A 16102-nucleotide genomic window follows, 5' to 3' on the forward strand; every position below is an offset into this window, starting at 1 on the left:
TAAGACAGTGAGACCACACCCTGGAGACAATAGACGAAACGTCATCACTCTGTATATTCTGCTCTTTGATTATCGGTAAATGAATTAACCAACTAGGTTCAAACCTCATCAGTTGGGGACAGTCCCACCACTCTGAAGTGTAAACACTGTCTCATTTGAAGTGTGTAGGTCTGATGTTCTCAGTGCAGGAAGTAGACAAGTCAAGGTGGCTCAACTGTCATGTGAAAATACCCCATGGTGATTAAAAGGTCCTCAGATGGAAATAGCATTCCTGAGTAAATCACAATGGATATGTAAATGTATAGTGTCTGCGTTCTGGTGGGATATCTTGGATATAAGGGACAGAGCTCCGATTCATCGAGGAGTTTGGTCTGCTTAACAGAAGCTCCCACACATCAACTGTGTGTCACACAACTTACTGGCTGTATTTTCTACTACTGGACATTTCAATAAACTGGTATGTTAACCCTTCATTTCTAATATTGCCTTGTTGAGATTTTGTTCTAAATAGTTAAGAATCTGTTATTGAAGATTTATTTAGTCTAGTTAGACAATTAGTCGGTCTGGTGGAGACTAAACTTTTTCAAACATCATTTAATTTTAGTCCAGATACCACATCCATGATGACATAAAGGAGAAGAAATGTCAGCATATTTAATTCTATGTAAACTTGAAGAACAGGCCTATGAACCAAAAAGTCAAATTTTCACCTGATAAAAGCTGGTCAGTGAAACCAGTAACCACATGAACGGAAGAAAAGTGCTGGACAACAGAGTTCAAATGCTTTACAGTAATAATGCACATACTAATAGCTCAGTAATAGTATGAACACATTGCACTTGTCAGGTTGAGATATTTCTTCAGTTATTCTTTGGGTTTAATACATAATATTAATTTCAGAACAGGTGATAACAATTAGTTCAATCAACTCTGAGTCAAAGTAAACCTGAGTGAAGCCCATGCATGAGGATATAAAAAGCCCTCATCAATCACAGATAATATTATTCACCATGGAAACAAGTCATAGAAAGCAAAACCCAATGGAGTTGGAAATGTTAATGTCTGCATATGCAGAAAATGAGCATATATTTAAAAAAAACCAAAACGCAATACTGTGGCAGCAGCAAAGAGTGGGAGCTCGCATGGCAGACAATTGCTGATCGAGTCAATGCGTGAGTATTAATTGGAGAAAAAAAGAAATGTTTTGTCTTGAATGTTCCACTTATTCAACAATTATATTCCATATGTGTGTTTGTGCACACAGGTGCAACCCAACACGCACCAAACAGACTTGGCAGCAAAGATGAAATATAAAAATGTACTGATGTAATGAGTACAGGTACTCATCAGGGAATAATAAAACATCCAATCGGGGTCTAATAACCTCGACGTCTGCCACTGCCTTCAGTGTGCAGGCTTCAAGCAGGAGAAACTCAGGGTTAGTTGAAGAAAACCTGCCAGCGAGCAGGTTAGGTTCACATAGTATGTTGCCGGGGTAACTGACTAAGTGTTTTCACTAAACCTGCTTTTTGCAACGGGTGTTTGTTTTACTACTTCATGTCCAAAATGATCTGCTGTGAATAATTAATAATTATTAGACTGCATTGTTTGAATTGTACATATTTAATTTTATTGTTAAACTACTGTCGTAGAAATTGGGTTTTATTTTTGTACAAATCATAAATCTGTATGCAGATAATTATATTTGTAAATCATACTTTTGAGGTAAATTATTTGTCTTGTCTCACGAGATACACATAAAAATAATAAACATAAAACATAAACATAAAATGTGTATGTGTGTATATATATGTATATAGATCTTTTTTAAATATATCAGATTTTTAGGATGTTGTGGCTGATTAAGAGTAAAACAAATAATCAGGCTTCAAGGGGCAGGAGAAACTGTGATTCACGACTTTATCCTGTGGAGGGCAGCATTTAATCTCTCGGTGTACAGTTGCACACTTGTAAGTCTTGACAATTGGGACACAGCTAATGTCCTTCGGCTCTCAGAACCAGTCAGTCTGTTTAACGAGCTCCTCTGGGCTCCGAGTATCCTCTTTTCCTCCTCTTCACTGGCGGACATGTTCTGTGTATGACCAGAGACAAAAGAGACAACGACAGTGACAGTAACACTCAATAGAGACACTGATATCATCTCATTAGGGTTGTTTATACACATATTACATATATTCAGACCTGGAATTAACATTCGTCCTGATTGATCTGATCACCAGTGAATGCCAGGTATGTTCACAAGTGTCAGTACTCCTTTCATCTATATGAGGTGTGTATGTCTGTCAGTATTATACTGAACAACAACCCATAAAAATAACCCCACCGCCACCATGGGCAACTCGATCCACAACGCTGCCATCAGCAAACCGCTTACCCACACGATGCCACACGCTGTCTGTCGGTGAAAACCCAGGGAATTGATAAGGCACTGTGCAATATTCATGCTGTCTAATCAGCATCTTGATATGCCACACCTGTGAGGTGGGATGGATTATCTCGGCAAAGGAGAAGTGCTCACTAATACAGATTTAGACAGATTTGTGAACAATACTTGAGAGAAATGGTGATTTTGTGTATATAGAAAATGTTTTAGATCTTTGAGTTCAGCTCGTGAAAAATGGGAGCAAAAACAAGTATGTATGTATGTATGTGTGTACATGTGTATATATATATACACATATATATACGACACATACACTTACCATATTTCAGCAGCGTCGTGATCTAAACTTCAAGCTCAGCTGACCGCCATAAAGAACCAATCCAATGATGAGGAAGGCTGTCATACAGGAAACAGTGAGCAGGCTAAAGACCACATACACTGCAAAACAAGGAGAGAGTGGCTCTTGTCACATCACTGACCTTGACTTTCTGGAAAATGTCTTAAGGGGGCTATATGTAATGTATGTACAGTTTACAGTATATAGTACTACATGTACTGTATGTATGTATGTATGCGTCAAGAATGTGATATATGACTCAAGTGCAGGAAAAAAAAATCTATTTAGTGAAAGAAATGAAGACCGACTACAGCAAAAACAAAACAAGAACAAAATGTTGGGAACAGGAAACAAGGAGCAAACAGAAGCAAACAAACGAAACGAAAACAGGCGATGGCGAAACAGGTGCCAACACAGACAATCTGACAGAGAACAGAAAGATAAGGCACAGTTGAAGCTGAGCTTCAAGTGGTTTTAATGCAGAGGCAGCTACAGGAATACGAAAATCATGTAAGACGCTCATCCGTCATCTGTGACACACAGCTGTTTCTGAGTGAACTAGTGACATGTTCTTAGTGTGTTCTAGCACACGTTAAGTATTTAAATGTAAACACTGAGCCTCCCTTGCTGTCTTAGAACAATCGCCACTGACACTGTCTTCAAAAACAGGCAAACACTGGCTGTATTCGTGTGGACGCCCCATGGCCCGGTGTTGTGATGCATTTTGATGACTTCCGGATGACTAATCCACCTCGATCCAGACTCTGGATTGAGTAAAATGAGTAAGTATGTAAAATGAAATCAACTGAAATTATTATGAAATTAGTTTAGATTAAAATGTCAATTCAGGTAGAGAGAAGGTGAACATAGAGGATTAACAGAGAAAAATATCTTCATGACATTATTGGACAAAAGGGATTACACAGAAGGAGATAGAGGAAGAGGAGACATTTGTTAGAGTGGATATGGTGACAATCAAATGAACAATGACATACAGGAACTGGTGGGTGAAGGACGGCTGGTGAAGGCACAGTAAGGTTTACTGGAGACACTGTTGGAGTTTAAAAGCGTGGTCACAGTGACAATCACACAGTACTCCACACCTGGTTGCAGGTACATGATCACATTCTCCTCATTAAAAGGCACATTCAGGCTGAACTGAAACACAAAAGACAAAAGGGAAGAGAATTAAAAACTGTAGCCACAAAAATGTGATACGTGTTGATTAGGAGCAGCCATTAAATTCAAAATCTTAATACTATCAATGAAAGATGACTGTCTATTAAAACTGGATCATCTATGTAGTAGAGATGTGAAATAATATGTACCTTCTTGGCCAAAAAGGCAGAACAATGTATTTTTGGCTTATGTAGATGATCGACAACAACTCCCAGAATGCACTGTGCTCGCTGCCCCACAGACATGGCCATAGGCCACACCTAACAAGTATTTTTGGTGTGCATGCAATGTCAGACAATATGTTCACTTCACTACACCACAGTAATGTAGTATAACAGTATAATTATATAGTGTAGTAATTTGATATTTTCAATAGAGTCAGTTAATTATAATTTAATAAAATCACATTTTCCTTAATTTTGTTTATTGTGTGTTTGTATGCTGCCCAATTTACACCAACACAATAAAATTTACTGATTTTTTATAAAGAGATAAAATTAATATTGAGCAGTTGGCATATTTTGCTGAAAGGTTTATGTTTTCCTGGAAAAAAGTTAAGTCTTCATTCGACACAGTACTGCTTTTCAGGAGCTGAGCATCTTCTTCTGATGCCCTGAACAACACAGACAGGTAAAACAAGGCGATCGTCTTTCCCCAGTCTCTCTGGATACACTCCACAAAGGGACGGTACGCTGTTAGGTGATATTACAGTCTTCAAAACAATGAGCACGGCGTCACCAGCGTCAAATGACGTGATTTGCTCTGTAGCTTTGCATTGCTATTCTAGTATTCCTTTAAGTTAAAACTTGCAGTTATTGACTATATTTACTGATCTATGCTTTTCCAGTCCAGACTTTTAACCATTTACAATGTCAAAGAGCTGTCACACACCACGTATTAAGAACAGGAAAAACGTCAAGCATCAAGTTGCAGACTGAATCTTTTATAATTCTAAAAAGCAACAATAGGTCTGTCATAATAATATTTTAGTTTTTTCTGTGGTCATGACAATAAAATATATTTTATGGATGTTTTTTCTTTGGTCATGACAATAAAATATATTTTATGGATGTCCCTGGATGTTTCACCTGAATCTGCCTTACAGTCAAGATTCATAATTCCGGTTAAAGAGGCTCATTCTATATAATGTTCCTCACAACAACAAAAAATGTTATGTTCTTATCCGGCTGAATGTTTCCCCGCAAGAAAACAGGAAGAGAGGTTAAACCACACACTGAAAACCCATTTGAGAAAGCCTTTGTCTCAGCCTACATGCATGTTTAGCTCAACTTTGTTATTATCCTTTTACAGCATTTGAAGTTTATTATTTTGATTTGACTGTAAAGCCTCCTGATCATTTAAGGATATGCAACTATAAGAGACAAACTTAAAAATATTACTTCAGTTGGAAACATCTAAATGTTCATATGAGTGCAGAGTTTTAAGTGGGTCACCACTCGAAAGCCCACTACACCAGTCTGACCCAATAAACCACAACCAAACTGAGACTCAAATCTTAGAATAAACTTTACAGCATGACCTGTTGACATCGAATGCTCACATTGCACATGTATGTTAGTTATGGAGGTCTACTTTTCAGAATATCCCTGTCGCCTCCTTCAGACATTTTTTCAATAACTTCTTATGGAATAACTAACGCCCTAGGCTTTGCCTGTCTCTTTTAAACCTACCCTACGATAGAGGAGGGTTACAGTGCCCTAATTTGCTGTGGTACTTTTAAAGAATGTTTATGTTTTACTTCAACACTGACGGACCCTTGACATGGAAAGATATTGAATCACACATCCTAAATCTCCCATTCCCCACATATCCATATACTCAGATGAACCTAAAAAACTCAAAATATTGTGCTGTAATCCTATAGTTAAAAATATGTTTGTGGTCTGGCAAGAAGTTAGGAAATACTTAATCCTTTTGGAAAGGGCATTAATGAGGGTGTATATTACTCCAGCAAAACTCATTTAATTAGAATATCCTAGACACCTGTAATAGATGTGGGGTAAATAAGGGCACTTTATTTCACTGCCAATGGCAGTGTCCAAGAGTGAGGGAGTTGATTGTCTGTACAGGAGATTCTCTCAATTAGATGAGAACTAGAACCTAGGCTCTTCCTGCTAGGTCTTTACCCAGAGGGACACAGAATAAAGCACCATGAAATGTTTATAAATATGTGTTAAGCAAAAGGGACAATAGCCTTATCATGGAAAAACTTTGGTAAACCATCTATCACTGTGTGGTTTATGGAACTAACTTTTTGTTTACCCCTGGAAAAAATCTCTTACACTCGTAAGGACAGACAGGAGGTATTTCAAACCGTATGGGGTCGTTTCATCAATTATATGAAGGACAATGACCTGTTGTGCCTGATGGACGGGCCTGGAACAATATAGCTGCACCCTCTGCACGACCTAGTTTCTTCCACTCCTGTTTTCTGGACTACACGATAATGTATCTTCTGTGGACTCATGAATAGATGATTAGGTGCCTTCACTGGGGAGGCCCTTTTTTTCGTTTTTGTGCGGATGGGTGTATGGAGCAGTGTGTATAGAATGGCTCTAGAATTTGCTCTGATGGTGTCAGAGCAAATTCTAGAGCCTTTCTTTTTTTACATTTTACACACTCTGTTTCTCTGTTGTTCCATGTTCTTATGCCTTTAAAAAAAGTCTAAACTTGTTGCCCAATAATTGACATAAATGTGGTATATAGTATAGTGTGTAATGCATATAATCATTTCTTTTGTCTTGATAATGTTTATATCAGGAGCATTTGCTTGACACCTGTTCTGAAGGGACATAAAAGTAGAAGAACGGAAGTAGTGAGTGTGAGCTGCAGCTGCTATAAAGTCCCTGTAAATTAAAAAAAACTAAAAAAGGAAATGTGTTACTAACCACATTCAAGCTAAATTTGAATGAAAAAAGTTGACAAGAGGTAGGGGGCGTGTCCACTGGAGGAGCCAAACACACAGTTACACACTCTCACACACATTTGCAAACACTCTCACAAACACATATAAGCCTACTGGCCTACTCAAATGGACTCTCACAAGGTCCATGCCTTGTAGTGGTGTGAGGGCTTGCGTGTCTCAATGACCCCAAGAACTATGCCAGCACTCCTGACAGGCGCACCCATGCTGGACAGGTCAAGGGGTAGAGGCCAGACAAAATATGGGCCATCCCTCCCCCGAGGTCAAAAGGGTTGGCGTAGGGCCAACTACCCTACCCGGAAAAACAGTCAGTGAAAGCCAGAAGGAAGCGACAAGGCCGACTCCCCTTCTGACACCCAAGACAACTATTATGATGGGTACATGTAATGTTAGAACAATGTACGAAACAGGGAGGACAGCACAGGTAGCAAAGGAAATGAGGAACTACAACATCTCTCTACTAGGGCTGAGTGAAACAAGATGGTTACACACAGGACAGCTTAGGCTAGCAACAGGAGAGATGTTACTCCACTCGGGACACACAGAGGAGGGAGCACATCACTCAGAGGGAGTCGCTTTGATGTTGGCACAGGAAGCACAGCAGGCACTCGGCTGGGAACCCGTCAGCTCACGTATCATCTCTGCCAAGTTTGCCACAAAGAAAATCAGCATCAACTTGAGGGTCATACGGTGCCGAGGAAGAGAAGAAAGATGCCTTCTACCAGCAACTACAAGCTGAGCAGGACAAGAGTAGAAAAAAAAGACATCACGGTACTTGGGCGATCTCAGCGCCAAGATAGGGTCGGATAACACAGGCCATGAGGAGGTAATGGGAACACAAGAGCTAGGTAAGATGAACGAGAATGGGGAAAGGTTTACAGACCTGTGCGCACTCAACCAGGCAGCATCTTCGTTCACAAGTGAATCCACAAAGCCACTTGGAGATCTCCCGACTGTATCACATATTCATCAGCCAGAATTCCGACGTCTGTGGAGTAATGTAAGGGTGATGAGGGGGGCAGATGTGTCAACAGACCACCACCTTCTTGTGATGGCAGCTCGACTGAGGCTGAAGAACCACCCCACAATCACCAATCCCCGTAAAAGATTCAACGTGGGCCTGCTCAAGAATAAAGACATCCAGACAAAATTCAACCTCTCCAACAGGTTTCAACCACTACAGGAACTCTTTAAGGAGGAGGATACAGATATTGAGGACCAGTGGCAACAGACCAAGAAGAGGTGGCTTGACACATGTGAAGAGGTCTTGGGCAAGAAGAAACCACAGCACAAAGAGTGCTGGAAGCAAGGAAACAAAAGAAAGCTACACTGAATACAAGTCGGACAAGAGCAGAGAAGGCAACGGCACAGAAAGCATACACAGCTGTGGATAAGGAAGTTAAAAAGAGCATCAAGAAGGACAAAAGAGACCACTTGGAAGACTTAGATACACAGGCGGAGGAAGCAGCTGGGAAATTTGAGGGACGACGAGAAAGCTGGCAGGTAATTTCAGCAAGTGGATAAACCTGTTAAGGATAAAGAGGGTATAGAGGGTATATAAAGATTAACTATAGGGGGGGATAGATTATGCTTCTATCAACAGCAGGGAAAGTTTTCAACAGAATTCTCTTAGTGAGAATGAGGGATGCAGTGGATGTTAAGCTGAGAGATGAGCAGGCATGCTTCCGTAAGAGCAGATCCTGTGCCGAGCAGATTGCCACCTCACGCATCATAATAGAGCAGTAACTGGAATGGAACTCTCCCCTATACATTAATTTCATTGACTACGAAAAATCCTTTAACAGTATAGACAGAGCCACCCTGTGGAAGATGTTAAGACACTACGGTATACCAGAGAAGTTTACATCTCTAATCCAGAGTACATACAGGGGCATGAAGTGTAGGGTAGCCCATGCAAGACAGCTAACGGAGAGTTTTGATGTAAGGACAGGAGTACATCAGGGGTGCTTACTGTCGCCTCTTCTTTTCCTCCTGGTTATTGACTAGATTATGGGTACAACTACTACAGGAAAGAGAAATGGGATCCAGTGGACACTTTGGTCACAGCTAGAGGACCTAGATTTTGCTGACGATCTGGCACTCCACTCACACAATCACAAACAGATGCAAGATAAGACAGCCCACCTGGACACAACATCAATCAGCACAGGGCTTAAAATCAGCAAAACGAAGACAGAACTCATGAAGATAAACACTACCAACAACACACCAGTCATAATTGGAAGGGAAGAGGTGAAAGAGACAGAGTCCTTTGTGTACTTGGGAAGTGTGGTACACTGTCAGGGGGGCCCAGATCGGGATGTAAAAGCTAGGTTAAGGGAAAGCAAGAGCAACCATCATCATGCTAAAGAATGTCTGGGCCTCCAGAGAGATACGCATAGCCACCAAACTCCGGATCTTCAACTCTAACGTCAAATCGGTCCTGCTCTACGGCCCCGAGACACAGAGAATAACAAAAGCAACACAGCACCTTCATAAACACCTGCCTGAGAAGAATCTTAAAGTGGACAAAGTCAGCAACCTTGAGCTGTGGGACAGAGTGGACAAAACCCAGTAGGCAGCCAAATCCTCAGGAGGAAGTGATCCTGGATAGGGCATACCCTAAGGAAGCTGCCATCCAGCATCACACACCAGGCCTTGACCTGGAATCCACACAGCAAAAGAAAGTGAGGCAGGCCTAGAAACAGCTGGAGAAGGGACACGGAGGAGGATATGAAGAGAATCAGCAACAACTGGCAAGAACTAACAACTCTCCCCTTTCTGTCCCCCACCTCTCCTCTGTCTGGCTGTCTCCCTCTTTGTCAGTGGTAACCGTTTTTTTTCCAACCCCTGAATATGAAATAAAGGTATGTTTATACTAGTATTTTACAACTCGAATACGCACAGGTGTTACTGAGGTTAGGGTGTGGGCAAAAAAGACAGGGCTAGGCAGTAAACAGACATAAAAAAAAATATTAAAAAGGTGGTATAGTTAGGAATCGAACCCTCGTCGACCGCACTCGGGCGCAGTGCTCTCACCACTGAGCAGATTGCTGGTGGAGAAATCAGCGAAGCTACTAGATGGGTTCCAAGGTGGAAGTGGTTGCTGTCATGTATACAACCGCTAGGGGCGATAGTTTTGAAAATGTAAACATAGGTTGTAATTCCTGCATACGACCTATATGTACGTTTCATTGGAGGACAGTCTCTGCAGATGATGCAGTTCTTTCTGCTCTCTGGCTCCTCACATCACCACAGCTCAGTGCTTAGTGTGTGTGTGGTGTGAGAAAAATAACTATCATCTTTGTGTGTACAACAAACACTGAGAACAGTGTGTAGGATCTTAGGACCCCTCCCATGCTCTGGTCCCAGCATTTGAGTGGCTCCCCTTAGGCAGTCGGCTCCACTGTCTGCTGGTCGGCTGCTGGACACAGAGGAGAAGACTCCAAAGCATTTCTATCCCACCCTCAAAGTACCTGGTACCACTAGCATAGTACCAGGTACTTTTTTTAGTACCTGCTCTGGCAAACATCCAAACGAGCTGAGGCGATACTATGCGTGACATCGCCAGACTACCAGCCACTGATTGGCCAAAGTGCCGTCACAGGAAGAGACGTCTGACACAAAAATCATGCCGAACAATGCTGAACTGTAGATCAGTTATAAAGACTTAACAATCCTAAAAATGTGGGTTAATCTCCAACAATTACCAGGTAAATGTCTAAAATCTGATCTGGAGTCTGGTGTATTTAGCGACAGCACTGCTGATTGTGACTGATCATGGAGGAAGTACTGAACAAATATTTTTAATTAACTGATTCTAGTGATTTGATTCAGTTACATTGAAAACAACTGCTTTCCAAGTCATTAGTCACTTGTTTGTGTGTGTGTGTGTGTGTGTGTGTCAACAAAGTCAGTGCAGTTTCATGCAGCCGTGCAGTGATGACTCCGCCCACGTTGAGTAGGTACTTTTTTGTAGTGGTGATGCAACCTAACCCATGCTGTGTCGTGCCGTGCCAACCAGGACCAAAGTAGAAAAGGCCACTACACTCCCTTGCCACAAGCCGCCCGCACTCATCACACGCACACACTCACCCCATACTCATCACATCTGGCTTACAGTGGGCAAGCACAGCTATGCTACTGCTGATCTACTTCAGTTTCCACTCTGCTCCTTATGTAAACAATGTTCTGATTGGTTATTGCACTGACTTCACAGCTGCTTTCATCCATCCATCTTCTAGGACATAGGGCGATAGGTGTGGTCACACCCTGGACAGTTCGCCAGTCCATCACAGGGACACATATAGACAAACAACCATTCAATGTCACACTGACACCTATGGGCAACCTAATTCCCATATTGCATGTTTTTGGACTGTGGGAGGAAGCCGGAGAACCCAGAGAAAACCCCCACACACACGGGGAGAACATGCAAACTCCATGCAGAAAGACCCTTGTTCCAATTGGGTCACAAACCCAGGTCTTCTTGCTGTAAAGGCAAGAGTGCTAACCACTACACCAACCGTGTGGCCCAGCTGCTATCATATTGTCTCCATTTACTTCCCATTGCAACTTCCACATATGTAAAAACTGTTTTTGGTTCTTATTCTTACAAAAAAAAGCCATCCTCTGTAAATGTCTGTCTCTTATAAATGTGTACAACTGCTCTACATGCCTTAAATTGACCCTCTGGGAGAAATAATTTGAATTTATTTCCTCATCTGAACTTTTCTGTCTGTGTGTTTTTACATTGAGGCAAGACACACCAACATACCAAAGGCAGTAATGTAGGTGTAGGTGCAGTTGCTCACAAGTGAACTATAAATGCTGATAAAATATGCTAAAGGTTTTTAGATTCGTACAGTTATGGAGCCCTATTTTTAGACACACAAAATCTGAAGAGACTGTTTTGAGTCTTTACGCCATAATTCTTTACTCTACAGTTTATTGTCACATGTTTTCAGCCATATTTTCTACCATACATAATGTGTGAAGAAGAGGATCTCTGTATTTGTTTTACAGTTGATGTAATTGAAAGCTGCTTCTATCATCAGAAAAGGCTCTTTTAAGCAACACTATCAGACCTAACCGAGGGAGCAATTGTGTGAAAAAAACACCAGCAGAGCAGGGGTGGGTGGGGACAAGCAGCATTCGTCATGTCAAACGGCTGAACAACCAGGTTTTTCTGAGCAGTAGAATTCACTTCTGCAATTTTTGTGGTGGCTTCAGCCAGTTTACGGTCGTCTGGTTTAACTAGCACAATGCGTGTCAGTGATTAGATCTGCTATAGAACACAGAAAGAGTCATGTGGATTTGATAGGCCAAATCAGTATTGTGTGTGTGTGTGTGGGTGTGTTTGAATATAAGGAACATGTGTTTTAAAAAAGTTACACACAACAGCTTTCATGCAGGTTGAGGTGTGAAAACGTCTTTGTAGAGATGGATGAGTCAGATGACTAAGATATGAGGAGGTTTAAAACAGATATAGGAATGTAGATGGAGTTTAGCTGAAAGTGGGACACGTACCTGTGCTCCATCTCTTGTCCTTTGCACCTGAAAGGCGACTCCTCTGTAGAGACTCTTCAGCTGCAGATGATGTGGGAGTCCCCGTGTTGCCGGAACTTTGAGGTGTAGGATAAGACAGTTTCCACAGCCAGACACAGACACATCAGGAGGCCCCAACACAGCTGTGGAGGGAAGCTGTCAGTCATCTGAGAAGATGGAGCAATGATGGTTGCCATGGACGACATGTAAAGAGTTTACTCTTGTGTCTTTTCTATGTTTTGTGTGTAAATGTGTTGGTAGAGTCTCACTGTCTGACAGAGGCTGGAACCAGCGTGACACTGTCCAGTTGGACGTCTGGGTGGCAGTGAAGGCCTGGACGCGGGCTTTGTATTGATTGTATTGGTCCTTAAAAGCTCTGGTTACGTTGCACATCTGTCCCGCTGTCAGCTCCGAACAACCTGACACTAGTCTCCACGAGTTTTTCCTCCAAATGAAAAGACATAGATGAGGGGGAGAAAGACTTGTGATGACAAGAAAATGCTCAAAAAATACTGTACGTTCACCATAGAAATGGAAAGTTAATGCTGTGCTAATTAGCATAGTAGCTTTTACGGCATAGTTAAAGGGTGGCTTGCTGTGTCATCTTGGTACCAATAACAAGCTCATTATTATGTCGCCTGATGTAGACGTTTACTCAAAAAGGAAAGTACAGACTCAAAGGGCTCAGAAACAAAAATGAAACCCCTCAAAGACTAGAGGTAAACAAATGACAGTTTGTGGACTTTCAGCAAACAAATATGACTGCAGTGGTGGAAGAAAAGCCTCCATTAGGGGCATTGTTATATTTATTTTATTCTGTAAAAGTGTGTTAAAGTATAGCACCTGATTGATATTCTGGTTACTGTTTTAACATCAGTATCATTGAAGCTGTAGTAGGTACGATAGCTGGAAAAACAGTTGATTGTTGACAGACAAAACAAACAAAAAACTAACATTTTGGGATTAAGAGCTGTCTGTCCTGAGCTCCTCTCATCAGACAAACAGATGAACTTTTTTACTTTTGCCTCCGTTTTCATGGGCGTGGGTTTTTCTGTAAGTTTGTCGTTCGGTTAGCAACTTCCTGTCTACAATTTTTGATGGATCAATCTGAGTTGTTGGTGATCTGTTGTGAACGTTTTCATAAGAATCTTATGACATCATGAATAATTCTCAAATGTCCAGGATTTCTTATAATGGGCAAAACTGTAAGAAATAAATCATATCTCTGTCAAAACTCATTGGTTTCATTGGGATGTGATCCAGATTACAGATTTGATGACAATTTAAATGTAACATGGTTCAGTCCCATTAAACAAGTTCAGATGTGTATATCTCATCGATATCTTATCAGGGTGACTTTTGTCATGCTTATGTAAGATAATAGCTATAAGCAGGCAAAGGTCTATACAGATCCAATGGATCGTATCGTGGCTCGTATTTCAGTGCCTTAGCTTTTAATTGTGATCTCTTTTTGTTTTTATCTTTCCCTCAATTTTAGTTACTTTTACCTCCAGGGTTTCCTCATTGACAATGGTGTTTCCTTAAATTGCTAACATTGTCTTCTTGTTGAGGTCTGTGTGATGGTTACGTCTGAATCTGATTCCTATACCAATGCTGGCAATGATACTAAGATTTGATCCTTGGATTGATCTGCCCATCCATAGACAGGGTTGCAATCGATCCACCAAACGGCTCTATGATGGGTCAAACACTCCTGTGGTAATTAGTAGGGACAGCTGGATAGCACTTTTATATCTACTGATACTGATGTCAGCCCGATGTTAACAACACATTTGCGCCAGCCATTTCAAGGTGTTTCAAAGACATAATTCTCCAACTGTGTAAAAAATATTCTTCTCAAATGCTCAAATGTTGTCGCTGATTTTATTGGATTTTACATTTTTCTGAACCACTGATTTTGACAAGTAGCAGACAGCGGACACAGATACTAATACTGAATCTGCTCATCCCTAATAATTACCAAAAGCTATTAATAGAGTCTACAGGAGGACAGGAGGAGTCTACAGGAGGAGGTGAGGAAGAAGGTGCAGAAGAAGGTGTCTGCCTACTGTACCTTTAATCATCTCCTGTGAAAGGCCTTTATCTACTGATACACAGTCACAGGACAGTAATGTCATTCCATAATAAAGCTTGGTTGATGAGTCACAGATGTTGGACACGAACAGAACAGTATAACCATGGAGTCTGCCTCACCTCTACCTTACTGCCCTGTTTGTCTGAGCTACGTGCACTGAATACCTGTAGTTGATGATTTGGACTGTGAAGTGGGTTTCCGTTGGGGTCCCAGGTCCTGGCAGGAACTTGACTGTGTGTTCCATGTTGAAGGAAGAGATGGCGACATTGGAAGGAGGTGAGAGCAAAATGCCAGCCACTACAAAAAGACAGAGAACAAACTAGAAAACACTAGAACTCAGAGCATTATTTCTAACCTCAACCATAACCAGTTCATTTTTAACCAGGACCCAAACCTAACCACAATTTAAATCTTAGCCCTAAACATAGCCAGTTCTACATAAACTAGGTTCTGCCTCATTAGGACTAGGTTTTGGTCTCCGTTCTTGCCTCTATTACTGGTTCTGACAAGGTCAGTGTTTATGCCAGAAAAGGTTACAAATACTAGTACACACACATACACAACTAAACTCAACCAAAATGCTATTGCTGATGTACACTTGTACAGTCTGTGCATAGAGAACTGTGTGATAAATAGTGTTTTGGATTGCATCAGATGTAAAATGTTTATCTTTCCGATATCCGATCTGGTGAATTTGACCACTATCGGACCAATGCTGATACTCAGTAATGCACTGGCTCATCCCTAATTGGTTTGTGTGCTAATCAAAGCTAATTCTAATTCTAAAAACCTGAACACTCCCTTTAATACATACAGTACATATACATCTACATACACTAGGGGCCTCACACTCAAATGAGAGTCTAGTCTGGTCAAGAGTGGGCTGAGCAGTAAGGGGTGGGCAACTTGACCTTAAAATGATGACATGATATTCCATCGTGATACTGCAACAACTAAAATGATGATATTTCACACAACTCAAAGTGAAAGTCTTTGTTTTGATATTGAATAGTTTTAAAAAAAACATATTTAATGATGCAAACTGAATGTATGAATAACAAAAAGAAATAAAATAGAATAAAAAAAATCAAATGTAGTATTATTATTATTTTAAAATATTGCCAATTAACATATTTAGTATTATAACCTGTCTAAAGTCTATCACCTAACGTTGTCAATATAACATGATATTAAGGGGCCACATGCAATCGGTTGGACACACACACACACACACACACACACACAGACACAGACAGACAACCTTCATAAACATTTATAAACATGCATCTTCACATCATGCATACACTGTACACATACCACATAGACAGACAGGCAATAATCAGGCAGAATTACCAAAGTGTAAATTCAGGAGAACGAAGATCCTGTGCTGCATTGTTCCTCCATAGACTGATATCACCCACAGTTAAATGACTTAAACAAGTTGTTTTTGCTTCGGAGCACACAACATATAAAGACTGTGATGGGCAGGAGCAGAGCATAATGTGTGGGGGTTGGGAAGTATGTTTTTCATGTAACATGTTGAGTTTCTATTTCCGCAGAAATCCCTCCCTGTGCTCTCTGTGTTCACTGACACTG

The 16102-nt window shown here is 41.0% G+C and overlaps 1 protein-coding gene across 3 annotated transcripts; it reads right to left on the reverse strand.

The window, feature by feature from the left end:
• Positions 1-579: 579 nt before the first annotated feature.
• Positions 580-16090, reverse strand: LOC122785847 (interferon alpha/beta receptor 2-like). Of its 3 annotated transcripts, none has more exons than XM_044051840.1 (7): positions 15860-16090; positions 14671-14803; positions 12681-12856; positions 12394-12554; positions 3845-3899; positions 2724-2842; positions 580-2092 (listed from the first exon to the last, which is right to left on the reverse strand). In XM_044051840.1, the coding sequence occupies exons 1-6, from the start codon at positions 15897-15899 to the stop codon at positions 2730-2732; spliced, it is 678 nt and encodes a 225-aa protein (XP_043907775.1). In that variant the 5' UTR covers positions 15900-16090; the 3' UTR covers positions 580-2092; positions 2724-2729. The 3 variants fall into 3 exon arrangements, with proteins under 3 accessions (XP_043907775.1, XP_043907769.1, XP_043907783.1); XM_044051834.1 differs by having other exon boundaries at positions 3737-3899; XM_044051848.1 differs by lacking the exon at positions 580-2092 and having other exon boundaries at positions 2774-3505; positions 3737-3899.
• Positions 16091-16102: the final 12 nt, after the last annotated feature.

Source organism: Solea senegalensis, linkage group LG2 (genome assembly GCF_019176455.1).
Source record: "Solea senegalensis isolate Sse05_10M linkage group LG2, IFAPA_SoseM_1, whole genome shotgun sequence".
Classification (NCBI taxonomy): domain Eukaryota; kingdom Metazoa; phylum Chordata; class Actinopteri; order Pleuronectiformes; family Soleidae; genus Solea; species Solea senegalensis.

Coding starts and splice junctions, on each gene's coding strand:
- LOC122785847 (XM_044051834.1), bottom strand. CDS start 15,899: ATGCAGCACAGGATCTTCGTTCTCCTGAATTTACACTTTG. Junction 14,804..15,859: donor TCTCCTGAATTTACACTTTG/GTAATTCTGCCT, acceptor GTCTTTTTGTAG/TGGCTGGCATTTTGCTCTCA. Junction 2,843..3,736: donor TCCTTCACCCACCAGTTCCT/GTATGTCATTGT, acceptor CTTGTTTTGCAG/TGTATGTGGTCTTTAGCCTG.